This window comes from Bombina bombina, chromosome 3 (genome assembly GCF_027579735.1).
Source record: "Bombina bombina isolate aBomBom1 chromosome 3, aBomBom1.pri, whole genome shotgun sequence".
In the NCBI taxonomy this organism is placed as follows: Eukaryota; Metazoa; Chordata; class Amphibia; order Anura; family Bombinatoridae; genus Bombina; species Bombina bombina.
The window spans coordinates 1013603325-1013618134 of record NC_069501.1 but is presented as its reverse complement, the minus strand read 5'-3'; the positions used below and the strand labels follow the sequence as shown (position 1 = coordinate 1013618134).

Below are 14810 nucleotides of genomic sequence, written 5' to 3'. Positions count from 1 at the left end.
TGCTTATTTTTAAATAACATTGCTCTGATTTTAAGACTCCTAACCAAGCCCCAAAGTTTTATTTGAATACCGTCAGCTACATTCTCCAGCTTGCTCCTGTTTGTGTAAAGGGTCTTTTCATATGCAAAAGAAGGGGGAGGGGGGGAGTGTCTTATTTCCCACTTGCAGTGGGCTTTCCAACTACCTTTTCAACAGAGCTAAACTGAAAGCTTCTAAGTAAGTTTTTAAACCATTTTATACTGGATTTTTATATCAGTATCTGTGCATCTTATTCTTTATAGTAGTGTCTATTACATGCAGTTATATGAAAATGAGTGTATACTGTCTCTTTAAGGACGTGAAGGAGTGCTCACGGGATTCAGTGATCCAAAATACGTATAAGACTCACTCACCCAGTCACGGACAGAAGCAGTAGCAAAGGAGAGTAAAATAATCTCAACAGTAAGAGATAATCTTCCAAAAATACTATTTTGAACAGATTAGTTTTCCGGAGAAGGTGGCTATACGCAGCAAGGCTATATATCTAAATGACCCTCCCCGCCTGATCACGCTGATACAATTTAACAAATGCTCTGTGTGTAGACAGATAGAATATAACAAAACTCCTAACTATGATTGTAAATTCAGCCTTTAACCCTGATATAGCCTTTGTGCATGCACAGGTTTATACATACTATTACAACACTTTTTAAGGGATAGTACGATTCTGGGATCCCTGTTAACATTTAGCCACCAATAAGCAAGTGCTACCCAGGTCCTGAACCAAAAATGGGCCGGCTCCTATGATTTACATTCCTGCTTTTTAAATAAAGATAGCAAGAGAAGGAAGAAAAAACAGAATTTATGTTTACCTGATAAATTACTTTCTCCAACGGTGTGTCCGGTCCACGGCGTCGTCCTTACTTGTGGGATATTCTCTTCCCCAACAGGAAATGGCAAAGAGCCCAGCAAAGCTGGTCACATGATCCCTCCTAGGCTCCGCCTACCCCAGTCATTCGACCGACGTTAAGGAGGAATATTTGCATAGGAGAAACCATATGATACCGTGGTGACTGTAGTTAAAGAAAATAAATTATCAGACCTGATTAAAAAACCAGGGCGGGCCGTGGACCGGACACACCGTTGGAGAAAGTAATTTATCAGGTAAACATAAATTCTGTTTTCTCCAACATAGGTGTGTCCGGTCCACGGCGTCATCCTTACTTGTGGGAACCAATACCAAAGCTTTAGGACACGGATGAAGGGAGGGAGCAAATCAGGTCACCTAAATGGAAGGCACCACGGCTTGCAAAACCTTTCTCCCAAAAATAGACTCAGAAGAAGCAAAAGTATCAAACTTGTAAAATTTGGTAAAAGTGTGCAGTGAAGACCAAGTCGCTGCTCTACATATCTGATCAACAGAAGCCTCGTTCTTGAAGGCCCATGTGGAAGCCACAGCCCTAGTGGAAGGAGCTGTGATCCTTTCAGGAGGCTGCCGTCCGGCAGTCTCGTAAGCCAATCTGATGATGCTTTTAATCCAAAAAGAGAGAGAGGTAGAAGTTGCTTTTTGACCTCTCCTTTTACCAGAATAAACAACAAACAAGGAAGATGTTTGTCTAAAATCCTTTGTAGCATCTAAATAGAATTTTAGAGCGCGAACAACATCCAAATTGTGCAACAAACGTTCCTTCTACGAAACTGGTTTCGGACACAGAGAAGGCACGACTATCTCCTGGTTAATGTTTTTGTTAGAAACAACTTTTGGAAGAAAACCAGGTTAGTACGTAAAACCACCTTATCTGCATGGAACACCAGATAAGGAGGAGAACACTGCAGAGCAGATAATTCTGAAACTCTTCTAGCAGAAGAAATTGCAACCAAAAACAAAACTTTCCAAGATAATAACTTAATATCAACGGAATGGAAGGGTTCAAACGGAACCCCCTGAAGAACTGAAAGAACTAAGTTGAGACTCCAAGGAGGAGTCAAAGGTTTGTAAACAGGCTTGATTCTAACCAGAGCCTGAACAAAGGCTTGAACATCTGGCACAGCTGCCAGCTTTTTGTGAAGTAACACAGACAAGGCAGAAATCTGTCCCATCAAGGAACTTGCAGATAATCCTTTTTCCAATCCTTCTCGAAGGAAGGATAGACTCTTAGGAATCTTAACCTTGTCCCAAGGGAATCCTTTAGATTCACACCAACAGATATATTTTTTCCAAATTTTGTGGTAAATTTTTCTAGTTACAGGCTTTCTGGCCTGAACAAGAGTATCAATAACAGAATCTGAGAACCCTCGCTTTGATAAGATCAAGCGTTCAATCTCCAAGCAGTTAGCTGGAGTGGGACCAGATTCGGATGTTCGAACGGACCTTGAACAAGAAGGTCTCGTCTCAAAGGTAGCTTCCATGGTGGAGCCGATGACATATTCACCAGATCTGCATACCAAGTCCTGCGTGGCCACGCAGGAGCTATCAAGATCACCGACGCCCTCTCCTGATTGATCCTGGCTACCAGCCTGGGGATGAGAGGAAACGGCGGGAATACATAGGCTAGTTTGAAGGTCCAAGGTGCTACTAGTGCATCTACTAGAGTCGCCTTGGGATCCCTGGATCTGAACCCGTAGCAAGGAACCTTGAAGTTCTGACGAGAGGCCATCAGATCCATGTCTGGAATGCCCCACAGTTGAGTGATTTGGGCAAAGATTTCCGGATGGAGATCCCACTCCCCCGGATGCAATGTCTGACGACTCAGAAAATCCGCTTCCCAATTTTCCACTCCTGGGATGTGGATTGCAGACAGGTGGCAGGAGCGAGTCTCCGCCCATTGAACGATTCTGGTCACTTCTTCCATCGCCAGGGAACTCCTTGTTCCCCCCTGATGGTTGATGTACGCAACAGTCGTCATGTTGTCTGATTGAAACCGTATGAACTTGGCCCTCGCTAGCTGAGGCCAAGCCTTGAGAGCATTGAATATCGCTCTCAGTTCCAGAATATTTATCGGTAGAAGAGATTCTTCCCGAGACCAAAGACCCTGAGCTTTCAGGGATCCCCAGACCGCGCCCCAGCCCATCAGACTGGCGTCGGTCGTGACAATGACCCACTCTGGTCTGCGGGAGGTCACCCCTTGTGACAGGTTGTCCAGGGACAGCCACCAACGGAGTGAGTCTCTGGTCCTCTGATTTACTTGTATCTTCGGAGACAAGTCTGTATAGTCCCCATTCCACTGACTGAGCATACACAGTTGTAATGGTCTTAGATGAATGCGCGCAAAAGGAACTATGTCCATTGCCGCTACCATCAAACCTATCACTTCCATGCACTGCGCTATGGAAGGAAGAGGAACGGAATGAAGTATCCGACAAGAGTGTAGAAGTTTTGTTTTTCTGGTCTCTGTCAGAAAAATCCTCATTTCTAAGGAGTCTATTATTGTTCCAAAGAAGGGAACTCTTGTCGACGGAGATAGAGAACTCTTTTCCACGTTCACTTTCCATCCGTGAGATCTGAGAAAGGCCAGGACTATGTCCGTGTGAGCCTTTGCTTGAGGAAGGGACGACGTTTGAATCAGAATGTCGTCCAAGTAAGGTACTACAGCAATGCCCCTTGGTCTTAGCACCGCCAGAAGGGACCCTAGTACCTTTGAGAAAATCCTTGGAGCAGTGACTAATCCGAAAGGAAGCGCCACGAACTGGTAATGCTTGTCCAGGAATGCGAACCTTAGGAACCGATGATGTTCCTTGTGGACAGGAATATGTAGATACGCATCCTTTAAATCCACCGTGGTCAAGAATTGACCTTCCTGGATGGAAGGATTGTTCGAATGGTTTCCATTTTGGACGATGGAACCTTGAGAAACTTGTTTAGGATCTTGAGATCTAAGATTGGTCTGAACGTTCCCTCTTTTTTGGGAACTACGAACAGATTGGAGTAGAACCCCATCCCTCGTTCTCTTAATGGAACAGGATGAATCACTTCCAGAAGATAACCTTGGGAGACTATTTCTAGCGCCCAAGGATCCAGAACATCTCTTGCCCAAGCCTGAGTGAAGAGAGAGAGTCTGCCCCCCACCAAATCCGGTCCCGGATCGGGGGCCCGCATCTCATGCTGTCTTGGGAGCAGTGGCAGGTTTCTTGGCCTGCTTTCCTTTGTTCCAGCCTTGCATAGGTCTCCAGGCTGGATTGGCTTGAGAAGTATTACCTTCCTGCTTAGAGGACGTAGCACTTGGGGCTGGTCCGTTTCTGCGAAAGGGACGAAAATTAGGTTTATTTTTGGCCTTGAAAGATCTATCCTGAGGAAGGGCGTGGCCCTTGCCCCCAGTGATATCAGAGATAATCTCTTTCAAGTCAGGGCCAAACAGTGTTTTCCCCTTGAAAGGAATGTCAAGCAATTTGTTCTTGGAAGACGCATCCGCTGACCAAGATTTTAACCAAAGCGCTCTGCGCGCCACAATAGCAAACCCAGAATTTTTCGCCGCTAACCTAGCCAATTGCAAGGTGGCGTCTAGGGTGAAAGAATTAGCCAATTTAAGAGCACGAATTCTGTCCATAATCTCCTCATAAGAAGAAGAATTACTAATAATCGCCTTTTCTAGCTCATCGAACCAGAAACACGCGGCTGTAGTGACAGGGACAATGCATGCAATTGGTTGTAGAAGGTAACCTTGCTGAACAAACATCTTTTTTAGCAAACCTTCTAATTTTTTATCCATAGGATCTTGGAAAGCACAACTATCTTCTATGGGTATAGTGGCGCGCTTGTTTAGAGTAGAAACCGCCCCCTCGACCTTGGGGACTGTCTGCCATAAGTCCTTTCTGGGGTCGACTATAGGAAACAATTTTTTAAATATGGGGGGAGGTACGAAAGGTATACCGGGCCTGTCCCATTCTTTATTAACAATGTACGCCACCCGCTTGGATATAGGAAAAGCTTCGGGGGGCCCCGGGGCCTCTAGGAACTTGTCCATTTTACATAGTGTTTCTGGAATGACCAGATAATCACAATCATCCAAATTGGATAACACCTCCTTAAGCAGAGCGCGGAGATGTTCCAACTTAAATTTAAAAGTAATCACATCAGGTTCAGCTTGTTGAGAAATTTTTCCTGAATCTGAAATTTCTCCCTCAGACAAAACCTCCCTGGCCCCCTCAGACTGGTGTAGGGGCCCTTCAGAAACAATATCATCAGCGTCCTCATGCTCTTCAGTATTTTCTAAAACAGAGCAGTCGCGCTTTCGCTGATAAGTGGGCATATTGGCTAAAATGTTTTTGATAGAATTATCCATTACAGCCGTTAATTGTTGCATAGTAAGGAGTATTGGCGCGCTAGATGTACTAGGGGCCTCCTGTATGGGCAAGACTGGTGTAGACGAAGGAGGGGATGATGCAGTACCATGCTTACTCCCCTCACTTGAGGAATCATCTTGGGCATCATTTTTACTAATTTTTTTATGACATAAATCACATCTATTTAAATGAGAAGGAACCTTGGCTTCCCCACAGTCAGAACACAATCTATCTGGTAGTTCAGACATGTTAAACAGGCATAAACTTGATAACAAAGCACAAAAAACGTTTTAAAATAAAACCGTTACTTTCACTTTAAATTTTAAACTGAACACACTTTATTACTGCAATTGCGAAAAAGTATGAAGGAATTGTTCAAAATTCACCAAAATTTCACCACAGTGTCTTAAAGCCTTAAAAGTATTGCACACCAAATTTGGAAGCTTTAACCCTTAAAATAACGGAACCGGAGCCGTTTTTATATTTAACCCCTTTACAGTCCCTGGAATCTGCTTTGCTGAGACCCAACCAAGCCCAAAGGGGAATACGATACCAAATGATGCCTTCAGAAAGACTTTTCTATGTATCAGAGCTCCACACACATGCAGCTGCATGCCATGCTGTTCTCAAAAACAAGTGCGCCATACCGGCGCGAAAATGAGGCTCTGACTATGATTAGGGAAAGCCCCTATAGAATAAAGTGTCTAAAACAGTGCCTGCCGATATTATTTTACAAAAAATACCCAGATTAAATGATTCCTCAAGGCTAAATATGTGTAAATATGATCGATTTAGCCCAGAAAATGTCTACAGTCTTAATAAACCCTTGTGAAGCCCTTATTTACTGTCTGAATAAAAATGGCTTACCGGATCCCATAGGGAAAATGACAGCTTCCAGCATTACATCGTCTTGTTAGAATGTGTCATACCTCAAGCAGCAAAAGACTGCTCACTGTTCCCCCAACTGAAGTTAATTCCTCTCAACAGTCCTGTGTGGAACAGCCATGGATTTTAGTAACGGTTGCTAAAATCATTTTCCTCATACAAACAGAAATCTTCATCTCTTTTCTGTTTCAGAGTAAATAGTACATACCAGCACTATTTTAAAATAACAAACTCTTGATTGAATAATAAAAACTACAGTTAAACACTAAAAAACTCTAAGCCATCTCCGTGGAGATGTTGCCTGTACAACGGCAAAGAGAATGACTGGGGTAGGCGGAGCCTAGGAGGGATCATGTGACCAGCTTTGCTGGGCTCTTTGCCATTTCCTGTTGGGGAAGAGAATATCCCACAAGTAAGGACGACGCCGTGGACCGGACACACCTATGTTGGAGAAATTGATAATAGAAGTAAATTAGGAAGTTGTTTAAAATTGCATGCTCTATCTGAATCATGAAAGAAAACATTTGAGTTTTGTATCCCTTTAATTAAAGGGTAAAAAAACCTCACTTCCCATTAAACAGTTTGCTCACCTGGCAAAGACGTCAGCACTGAGCACGGAGCCGATTATATTCCCAAGGTGAGGAACATTATTTACATAGGGCAAAGCACTAGTAATCAAGATGTTTTTTGCACCTTCAGTTGGGAGGCTGAAATAGAAGAGGACAGTTGGGCACATTAGTCTTTTTTTTAACAAAATTATATCAGAAATGTATGACCTTAAAAACAAGTAACATAATTTGATCAATAATCATTTAAAAGCAGCAATAACATTAAACATAGGCTTCTCTTACTTCCAATAAATCAAATGGAGGCCATTAAATATACAAACTGATAGCAACATCTAAGAGTGCATTCAAAATAGAATAATGTGAACTCACAGACACAAAGATTACCTTAAAGGGACAGTACACTGTAAAATTGTTTTTATATTAATGCATTTTCAATGACTTGTTATACCAGCTGCAAAGTATAACATTTATAAGAAATTGCATTTTTTGGTTTATTTGTGTATAAGAAGTAGCTGGTTTTGTGATTTTAAACCACAGCCTATTACAATGGGTTGAGCTTCAGGTAATATCAGATCTCATTATGTTATCACTTTTATGTACAAAGACACTTGCTTCCTTATCTTATCTTTGTCTAGAAAACCAAAGTTCAAAACTTGGAGAGAACAATGAAAAATTATCATTTTATTACTTAACGATCATGCCCCCCACTGAGAGTGTAATCTCTTCTGCTGGCTGTGTTTACTTAGGCTATTCAATAGAATATACTCCAGTATAGAAACTTTCAGTATAGGTTTGGAAACTACAGGCTAAATCGGCTATTTCAAATGCAAATATAGGAGTAAAGGAGCTACGTGTAAACAATTTAAAATACTCCAGCAGGTAAAATGAATCATTGGCAACAATTTAAAGGGGAGATTTTTTTTGTGTGAACTGTCCCTTTAAAGGGACAGGACAATAAACAAATTCCTATATAGTTTATATCAGCAATTAACCCTTTCACTACTGGGAATTTCAGAGAAAAACTTTCACAAAAGTACCAAAACTTTTAAAATATTTTTGCTATCACTTAATTTAAATAGAAATAGAGCCTTTATATTTTTTGTTTTTGTAATTTACCTATGAAAACAGTATATATTTTTAGAGTAGAAAACCCAAGGTATTGATCTAGGCCCATTTTTTTTTTAAATTTGGCAGTAATATAAAAATAAATCAACGTTTTTGGAAACTTTGGGTTTCTCACTGAAATTACTTACACACAACTACTGCAACCATAAGACAATGGTTGTAAAAGCTTTCTGGGATCCCCTTTGTTCAGAAAAAGCAGACATGCATGGCTTTGCCATTGGTTTTTGGCAATTAGAAGGCCGCTAACTGCAGCCATACACCATTCTTCTGAAATTCCCAGCAGTGAAGGGGTTAATCAGTTAGCTTGTAAGGCTAATATTTGCTTTAATGTAGGGATTACCCTCCCACCTGAAACCTAACACCCTAATCCCTCCCAAACAGCTCTCTCCCCCACCCACTGGTCAACACCATCTTAGGTGCTGGCAAACAGAAGCCCTAAACTGCATACTGGCAGACTATTTAAAAAAAAAATAAAAAAATTATATATATATATATATATATATATATATATATATATATATATTTATATTTATATATATTTCTGTAGTGTATGGATCCATTCACACCCTCCCACCTCCCTGATGTCGCTCCAAACAGCTCTTTAACCCTCCCCCCTCCCACTGTTCCCCGACATATTATTTACTGCCAGTCTGCAAACGGTAAATTATTCTTTTTTTCAATTTTATATTTGTTTTATATATATTTTTTTCTATAGTGTAGGGTCCCACACCCTCTCCAACGAATATTTTTCTGTCGTGTAGGGACCCATCCTCTCTCCCTTCCTAATCATTTGGCATAGTGTAGGGAATCCCGCCGCTACCCCCTCCTGCGTTGTGCAACCAACCCACTTTCCTTCCTGCCAACACCAACGGAAGATAATTATGTAGAGTGTCACTCTAATGGTCAGCGATCTGGCTTCATATGGTAACGGATCAGTGCCTTCTGCCCCCTGGTTGCAGCTCCTGCTGTCTAAGCTGACAGCAGGGCCTTTGTGCTGAATGTAAGAACTACATCAACTCAGTACGCTGAGCAAAATACTGTGTGACCTAGTACCTATGCCCATTTGGTGCAAGGGGTTAAGCACTGCATTCCAAATGGTCTGCATTCTCAATAAAAGGTTTAAAAGCATTTAAAGGTGTCCTTTTGTTAAAAAATTGCCTTGTTCTGTAGTCTATAGAGTATTGTTTATCTCATCTACTTTGAAGTGGCCAATTAGGATTACACACAAATTATTTTCTGCATTAATAAAAAAATAATGCTGAAGCATATAGCTCGGTACTATATGCATTCTGGGACAAGCAAAAACCCACAGGGAAAAAAACGGCAAAAATAAATAAATAATAAAAGTAGGCTGTAAAGTTGTTTAACTACACACAGTTACATATTTTATGTAGAATCTGAGTTAAATTACGATAAATATACAGCATAATGGAAAAGGCTGGAGTGTATATGAGACTCACATGGGGTGCTGCCTTTGTCTTGGCTTTGGAGCATCAGTTAGGCCTCTAGCCCAAACCTCAGCAGCGGCTACAATATCCTCCTCTGACAAGGTCTGAACAGCTGCATCTTCCCCCTTTAAAACAAACAAACAAACAAACAAACTATAATTAAAGAATATAAGTTATTCTTTCATCAACGCTACAAATTCCTATAACCCAAGGCAAGAAACGTGTTAAAAAAAAAAGTTACAAGAGAAAAATATATTTCAGTTTAACAGGTAAATATCATACAGAAAATGAAAATACTAGTTTTATTAGTTTTCCAATTAATAATGAAAAAAATACTAAACATTGAAATATTTCCCTAGGTACTAATGAAAGTGATTTAATAAATATACAAAAGCACATACACACTCTCACTAATAGATGGAAAAAAAACACATAAAGAAAAGGAATAGGCAGTCAATAATCACAATGTTTGGGGATTATCAAGATTGAGTAATAATGTATAATTTTATTACTTTTTTGGGGGTCTGCACCATTATAGTTACTCTTTCAAACTAAACTTAGGTACACGTTTTGAGCTTCCTTCCAAATTTTATGATTAAATGTATCACCTGTTTATGTTTCATTCTAAACGTTATATTGAGCATTTACAATATTTGTAGGTTACTTTTGATTTTGTAAATATATGGAAAGCTGTAGGTATCATCATCATTTATTTGTATAATGCCACAACATTCTATAGCGCCGAGTACAGAGATGGTGTATATGATGACAAAGATTTGTAATAAGATACAAATATATAACAGACTAAACATCTAGTACAGGAGGAGGAGGGCCCTGCTCCAAAGAAGTTACTATATAAAAAATATTTCTATTAAAATGATTTTGTTTTCTTGGTATCCATTGTTGAAAAGCAAGTAGGTAGGCTCAGCAGGGGCACTATATGCCAGCAGTTTTGCAAGAATGCTTTCAACAGTTATACATTTAGTGAACACTGCTGCCATCTAGTGCTCAAAAGCATTCATGTAAAACTGCTGCCATATGTGCTCCAGACACATGCATTCTAACTACATAGGTTTTCTCTATAACAATACCATGAGAACAAAAATAAAATTGTAACAGAATCAAAATGGAAACTTTTTTTTGTGTGTGTATGCTCTGTCATAGAAAACTGGTTTTATGTCCTGTTAAGTGGTATTGTTGTATAATCAGTTTGGAAAATAATGTAATTTTGATTTTGTTTTATTTTTCCTGACCTCCACACTGAAATTATTTAATTCTCATGGGGCATGCAGAAATAGTGCAATCTCGCTATTTTTAGCAAGATCGCAGCAGAGAGAAGCCCAGGACTGCAGCAACGTACAGGGTACGTCGCTGGTCCTTAAAGGGACACTGAACCCAAATGTTTTTTTCTTTCTTGATTCAGATAGAGCATGCAATTTTAAGCAACTTTCTAATTTACTCCTATTATCAAATTTTCTTCATTCTCTTAGTATCTTTATTTGAAAAGCAAGAATGTAAGTTTAGATCCTGGCCCATTTTTGGTGAACAACCTGTGTTCTTGCTGATTGGTGGATAAATTCACCCACCAATAAACAAATGCTGTCCCGGTCTGAACCAAAAATTGTCTGGCTCCTTAGCTGCGATGCTTTCTTTTTTTAAATAAAGATAGCAAGAGAATGAAGAAAAATTGATAATAGGAGTAATTTTGAAAATTGCATGCTCTATATGAATCACGAAAGAAAAAATTTGGGTTCAGTGTCCCTTTAAGGGCATAGTGACCAGCGTCGTACAGGGTATATGTGGTATCTGAATCAAGTCCCTTTAATGAAGAATTACTAGGCTGTGGATATGGACTCTGGAGAGCATTATTTATCAACACCCCAAGAGTGAGTGAGCCAAGTCCTCAAAGCTATATAGCTGGAAATTGCATAAGAAATTAGGCTTCTATATTCCAATATTTAACAGAGAATGGACTTTTGAACATTGAACATTTCCCCTGAATTATATAATATTCTTACATGATAAATTAATTTATGTCTTGGTAGTGAGAGTCTACAATCCTTACTCTTGGGAATTACATCACCTGGCCACCATGAGGAGGCACCAGAGCTGTCATATATCCCTCCTACTTCCCTTTCCCTCCCAGTAGTGCATAATGCAGAGGAAAAAAGAAAGTAAGAAGGGCACAGAGGTGCAACACTAGGACTATTGAAACCATGTACTACAATGATTGGGTGGGTTCATGGACTCTCACTACCAAGAAAGAAATGAATTTATCAGGTTATGTTTTCTTTCTATTGGTAGTGAAAGTCCACGATCCTTACACTAGTGAACACCCAAGCTGAGAAGTCCACAAAGTGAATGGGTGGAAAAAATGTAAGGCAGGCACCTAAGTACTCGACAAGCTGACTGGAGTTTGACACTGCGCTGATCTGTCAGGAAAATTCTCATTGATATTGAATCTATAACCACTCCCAAGAAACACACTCTTGTCTGAGGAGTGAGAGAACTTATTGGGAACGTAGATTATCCAACCATGATTGCGAAAAGACCCAAGTTACTTCTCTGTGTGAGAAATTGCTGAAGGTAAAGATGGATATTGAACCAAGATATCGTCCAGGTATGGAGCTACCGATATGTCCTGAAAACGAATGACAGAAATAAGAGTTCCCACCACCTTGATAAAGATTCTGGGAGCAGCAGCCAACCCCGAAGGGAAGAGACACAAACTGGTAATGTTAGTTTAGAAAGGCAAACCGGAGAAACTGATGGTGATCCGGATAAATAGGAATGTGAAGGTACGCATCCTTTAGATCTATGGTAGACATGAATTGCCCCTGAAGAACCAAGGGTAGAATTAATCTGATGGTCTCCATCTTGAAGGATGATACTCTCAGAAATTTGTTCAAAGTTCGTTCTTTTTCAGAACAATGAACAGGTTTGATAAAACCGTTTTTCTTGATTCTTTAAAGGAACTGGATTGATGACACCCATGTCCTCTAAGTTTTTTTTACACACTATAGAAAAGCCACTCTCTTCTCTGGCCTTTTTGAAATATGAGACAGAATAAATCTTCCTTTTGGAGGTCTGGACCCTGAGAGACAGTGTCTTATACCTGGGATTTTGAACCGACTTTTTCCAAATCTCTTGAAACAGGTTTAGTCTGCCCCCTACCAGAGTTGAGTCTGGATTGGGGCCGTACTTTTATGCTGTTTTGGAATCAGAGGACGACGACTTCTGCTGTGTGGCTTTGTTCCAAACCTGATTCAGCTTCCAAATTTTATTTTGCAAATCTGACTTCTGGGACACTGTAGACCTCTTAATCTTCTTTTGGCACAAGAACGAAAAAGACCACCAGGTTTCCCCTTCTGGGTTCCTGAGGTAAAAAGAACCCTTGCCCCCTGTTCCCGTAGAATTAACGTAATCCAAACCTGGACCAAATAATGTCTTACCCTTAAAGGCCAAAGTTAAAAGTTTGGATTTAGAAACCATGTCTGCCGATCAAGACTTAAGCCATAGTGCTCTGCGAAACAACACTGCCAAAGCTGTAGTCTTGGAATTGATAGGGACAATCTGAATATGGCATCACATATAAATGAGTTTGCCGTTTTCAAAGCTTGAGTTCTACTTAAACTCATTTAGTATTGCACCAATAATCTGCTGCCCCCACAACTGCTGCAATGCTCACTGTGGGTTGATACCTTAGGCCTCCTAGTAGAAAAGCCTTCCGTAAGAAACCCTCAAGTTTCCTATCCATAGAAGACATCTTTAAAAGATGTCTTCTAAAGGGATAGTTGTTGTTCTTTTAGCCAGAGTAGAAATTGCATCATTCACCTTAGGGATAGTGCCCCATAACTCCACACTGGTCTCAGCAATAGGAACAAGTTTTTCTTAATTATCAGCCGGGTTAAACAGTACACCCGCTTTGTCCCATCCTTGGTAATGATCTCATCTATCAAAGAAGGTACCAGAAAAGTCTCAGGGGAGCAAGATCTAGGCCTGAAAATAAGATCTAACTTATGTATAGGCTTCGAATCCTGAATCCCTAAAGTCTTTAAAACCTCCTTTAAAAGAAAACGCAAGTGTTCTATTATAAACTGAAACGTCATTTCTTGCAGATCCTTGTCTGGCTGTGCAAGAGTCATAAGCAGATACTGCTCCCTCTGAGATGGAACATAACCCCTCTAAATCAGAGCCCTGAACCTGACTGAGTACTTTGGGCCTCAGACCCGCAGTGTTTAATCTGTCTCTTGCGCTTACTTGGACTCAGACACTGCCACTTGTAATGGGGCCCTAAACCCTTCTGAAAAATCAGAACAATCTTGATTTACTTGCACAACGTGATTATTCACATTTGGAGGTGAACTGGACGAGGGAGTAAAACTGTCAAAAAAAAGCATTGCATAATTGAGCAGGAGGACATACTATAACCTCCTTAAATAAGGTTATAGTAGTAGGGGATATAAATATGGTAGTTGTATATCAGAAAGCGCCTAACTAGAGGCTATGGGAAATGGGTTTGGGAAATATCGTATATTTCTAGATTTCAAATATGATAATTCTCATATGTGTTGGAATGTATTCAGGAATATTAGGTTAAAATGTATACAAATTAACAAATTTATTTCCTCATACAATTGATTAAAACATATAATTAAAACATACAGTTAAAAACATGGATCCATGTAAAAACATACAATTATGATATGTGACAATCTTGATTTATAAAAACACAATGTTAACATAATAGTTTCTAAACTATTCTCTTAAAATTCTCTTAAAATTCTTACAACATTTCTTAAAAAACATATGGTTTAAGTATGGTTCGTTGTGGTCACCAACCGGTTAAGGTGATTTAATATTTCCAAAACAGTTTCTACTCTCTTGTTTGGTGTGTCTTCTTCAGTAAGACGTGAAACAAAAATTTTTTTTTTAAGTGTTAAAATAGTGATGAAAAAAGAATGAAAAAAAGTGTAATAAAAATTCCAAAATATTAAAAATTAGGTAAAATCAAACGCGTTGACAGTCATTGGTGAGCAACTTTTCATTATTTCTATTACATTTGTAGCATTATTGCACTGTCATTTTGTTGTTTACAGGTTTTATAAGGATAGAGTCTTTTATCACAGACCGAACACCTTAGAAACAATACACCAACAACAAACCATTTGTTAAGGAGAAGGAGGATTCACACCAGCTATAATTTTCTACACTTACTTTAATCACAGACTTATTATTGGATAAGGATTTGGATTTAATTCAACATTTAAAAAAATTTTCCACATACTTTTTCACTAATTTGGTATCTACAATCACCAAAACCACAACTTTGGACATAAAACACGGAAGAATTTTACCATTATTTTTTCACTTTTTGATTTTTGATTTTACCTAATTTTTAATATTTTGGAATTTTTATTACACATTTTTTCATTATTTTTTCATCACTATTTTAACACTTAAAATTTTTTTTTGTTTCACGTCTTACTGAAGAAGACACACCAAACAAGAGACTAGAAACTGT

The 14810-nt window shown here is 39.4% G+C and overlaps 1 protein-coding gene across 1 annotated transcript in view; it reads right to left on the bottom strand.

Annotated features, from left to right (window-relative positions):
• MARS1 (methionyl-tRNA synthetase 1) overlaps window positions 1-14810 on the bottom strand; it is a 179159-nt gene that overhangs the window by 110798 nt on the left and 53551 nt on the right. Inside the window, exons 7-8 of the mRNA XM_053708187.1 lie at window positions 9299-9411; window positions 6735-6851 (exon numbers count right to left, since the gene is read on the bottom strand). Of these exons, the coding sequence (XP_053564162.1) occupies window positions 6735-6851; window positions 9299-9411 (230 nt within the window). The remainder of the gene's footprint in view (window positions 1-6734; window positions 6852-9298; window positions 9412-14810) is intronic.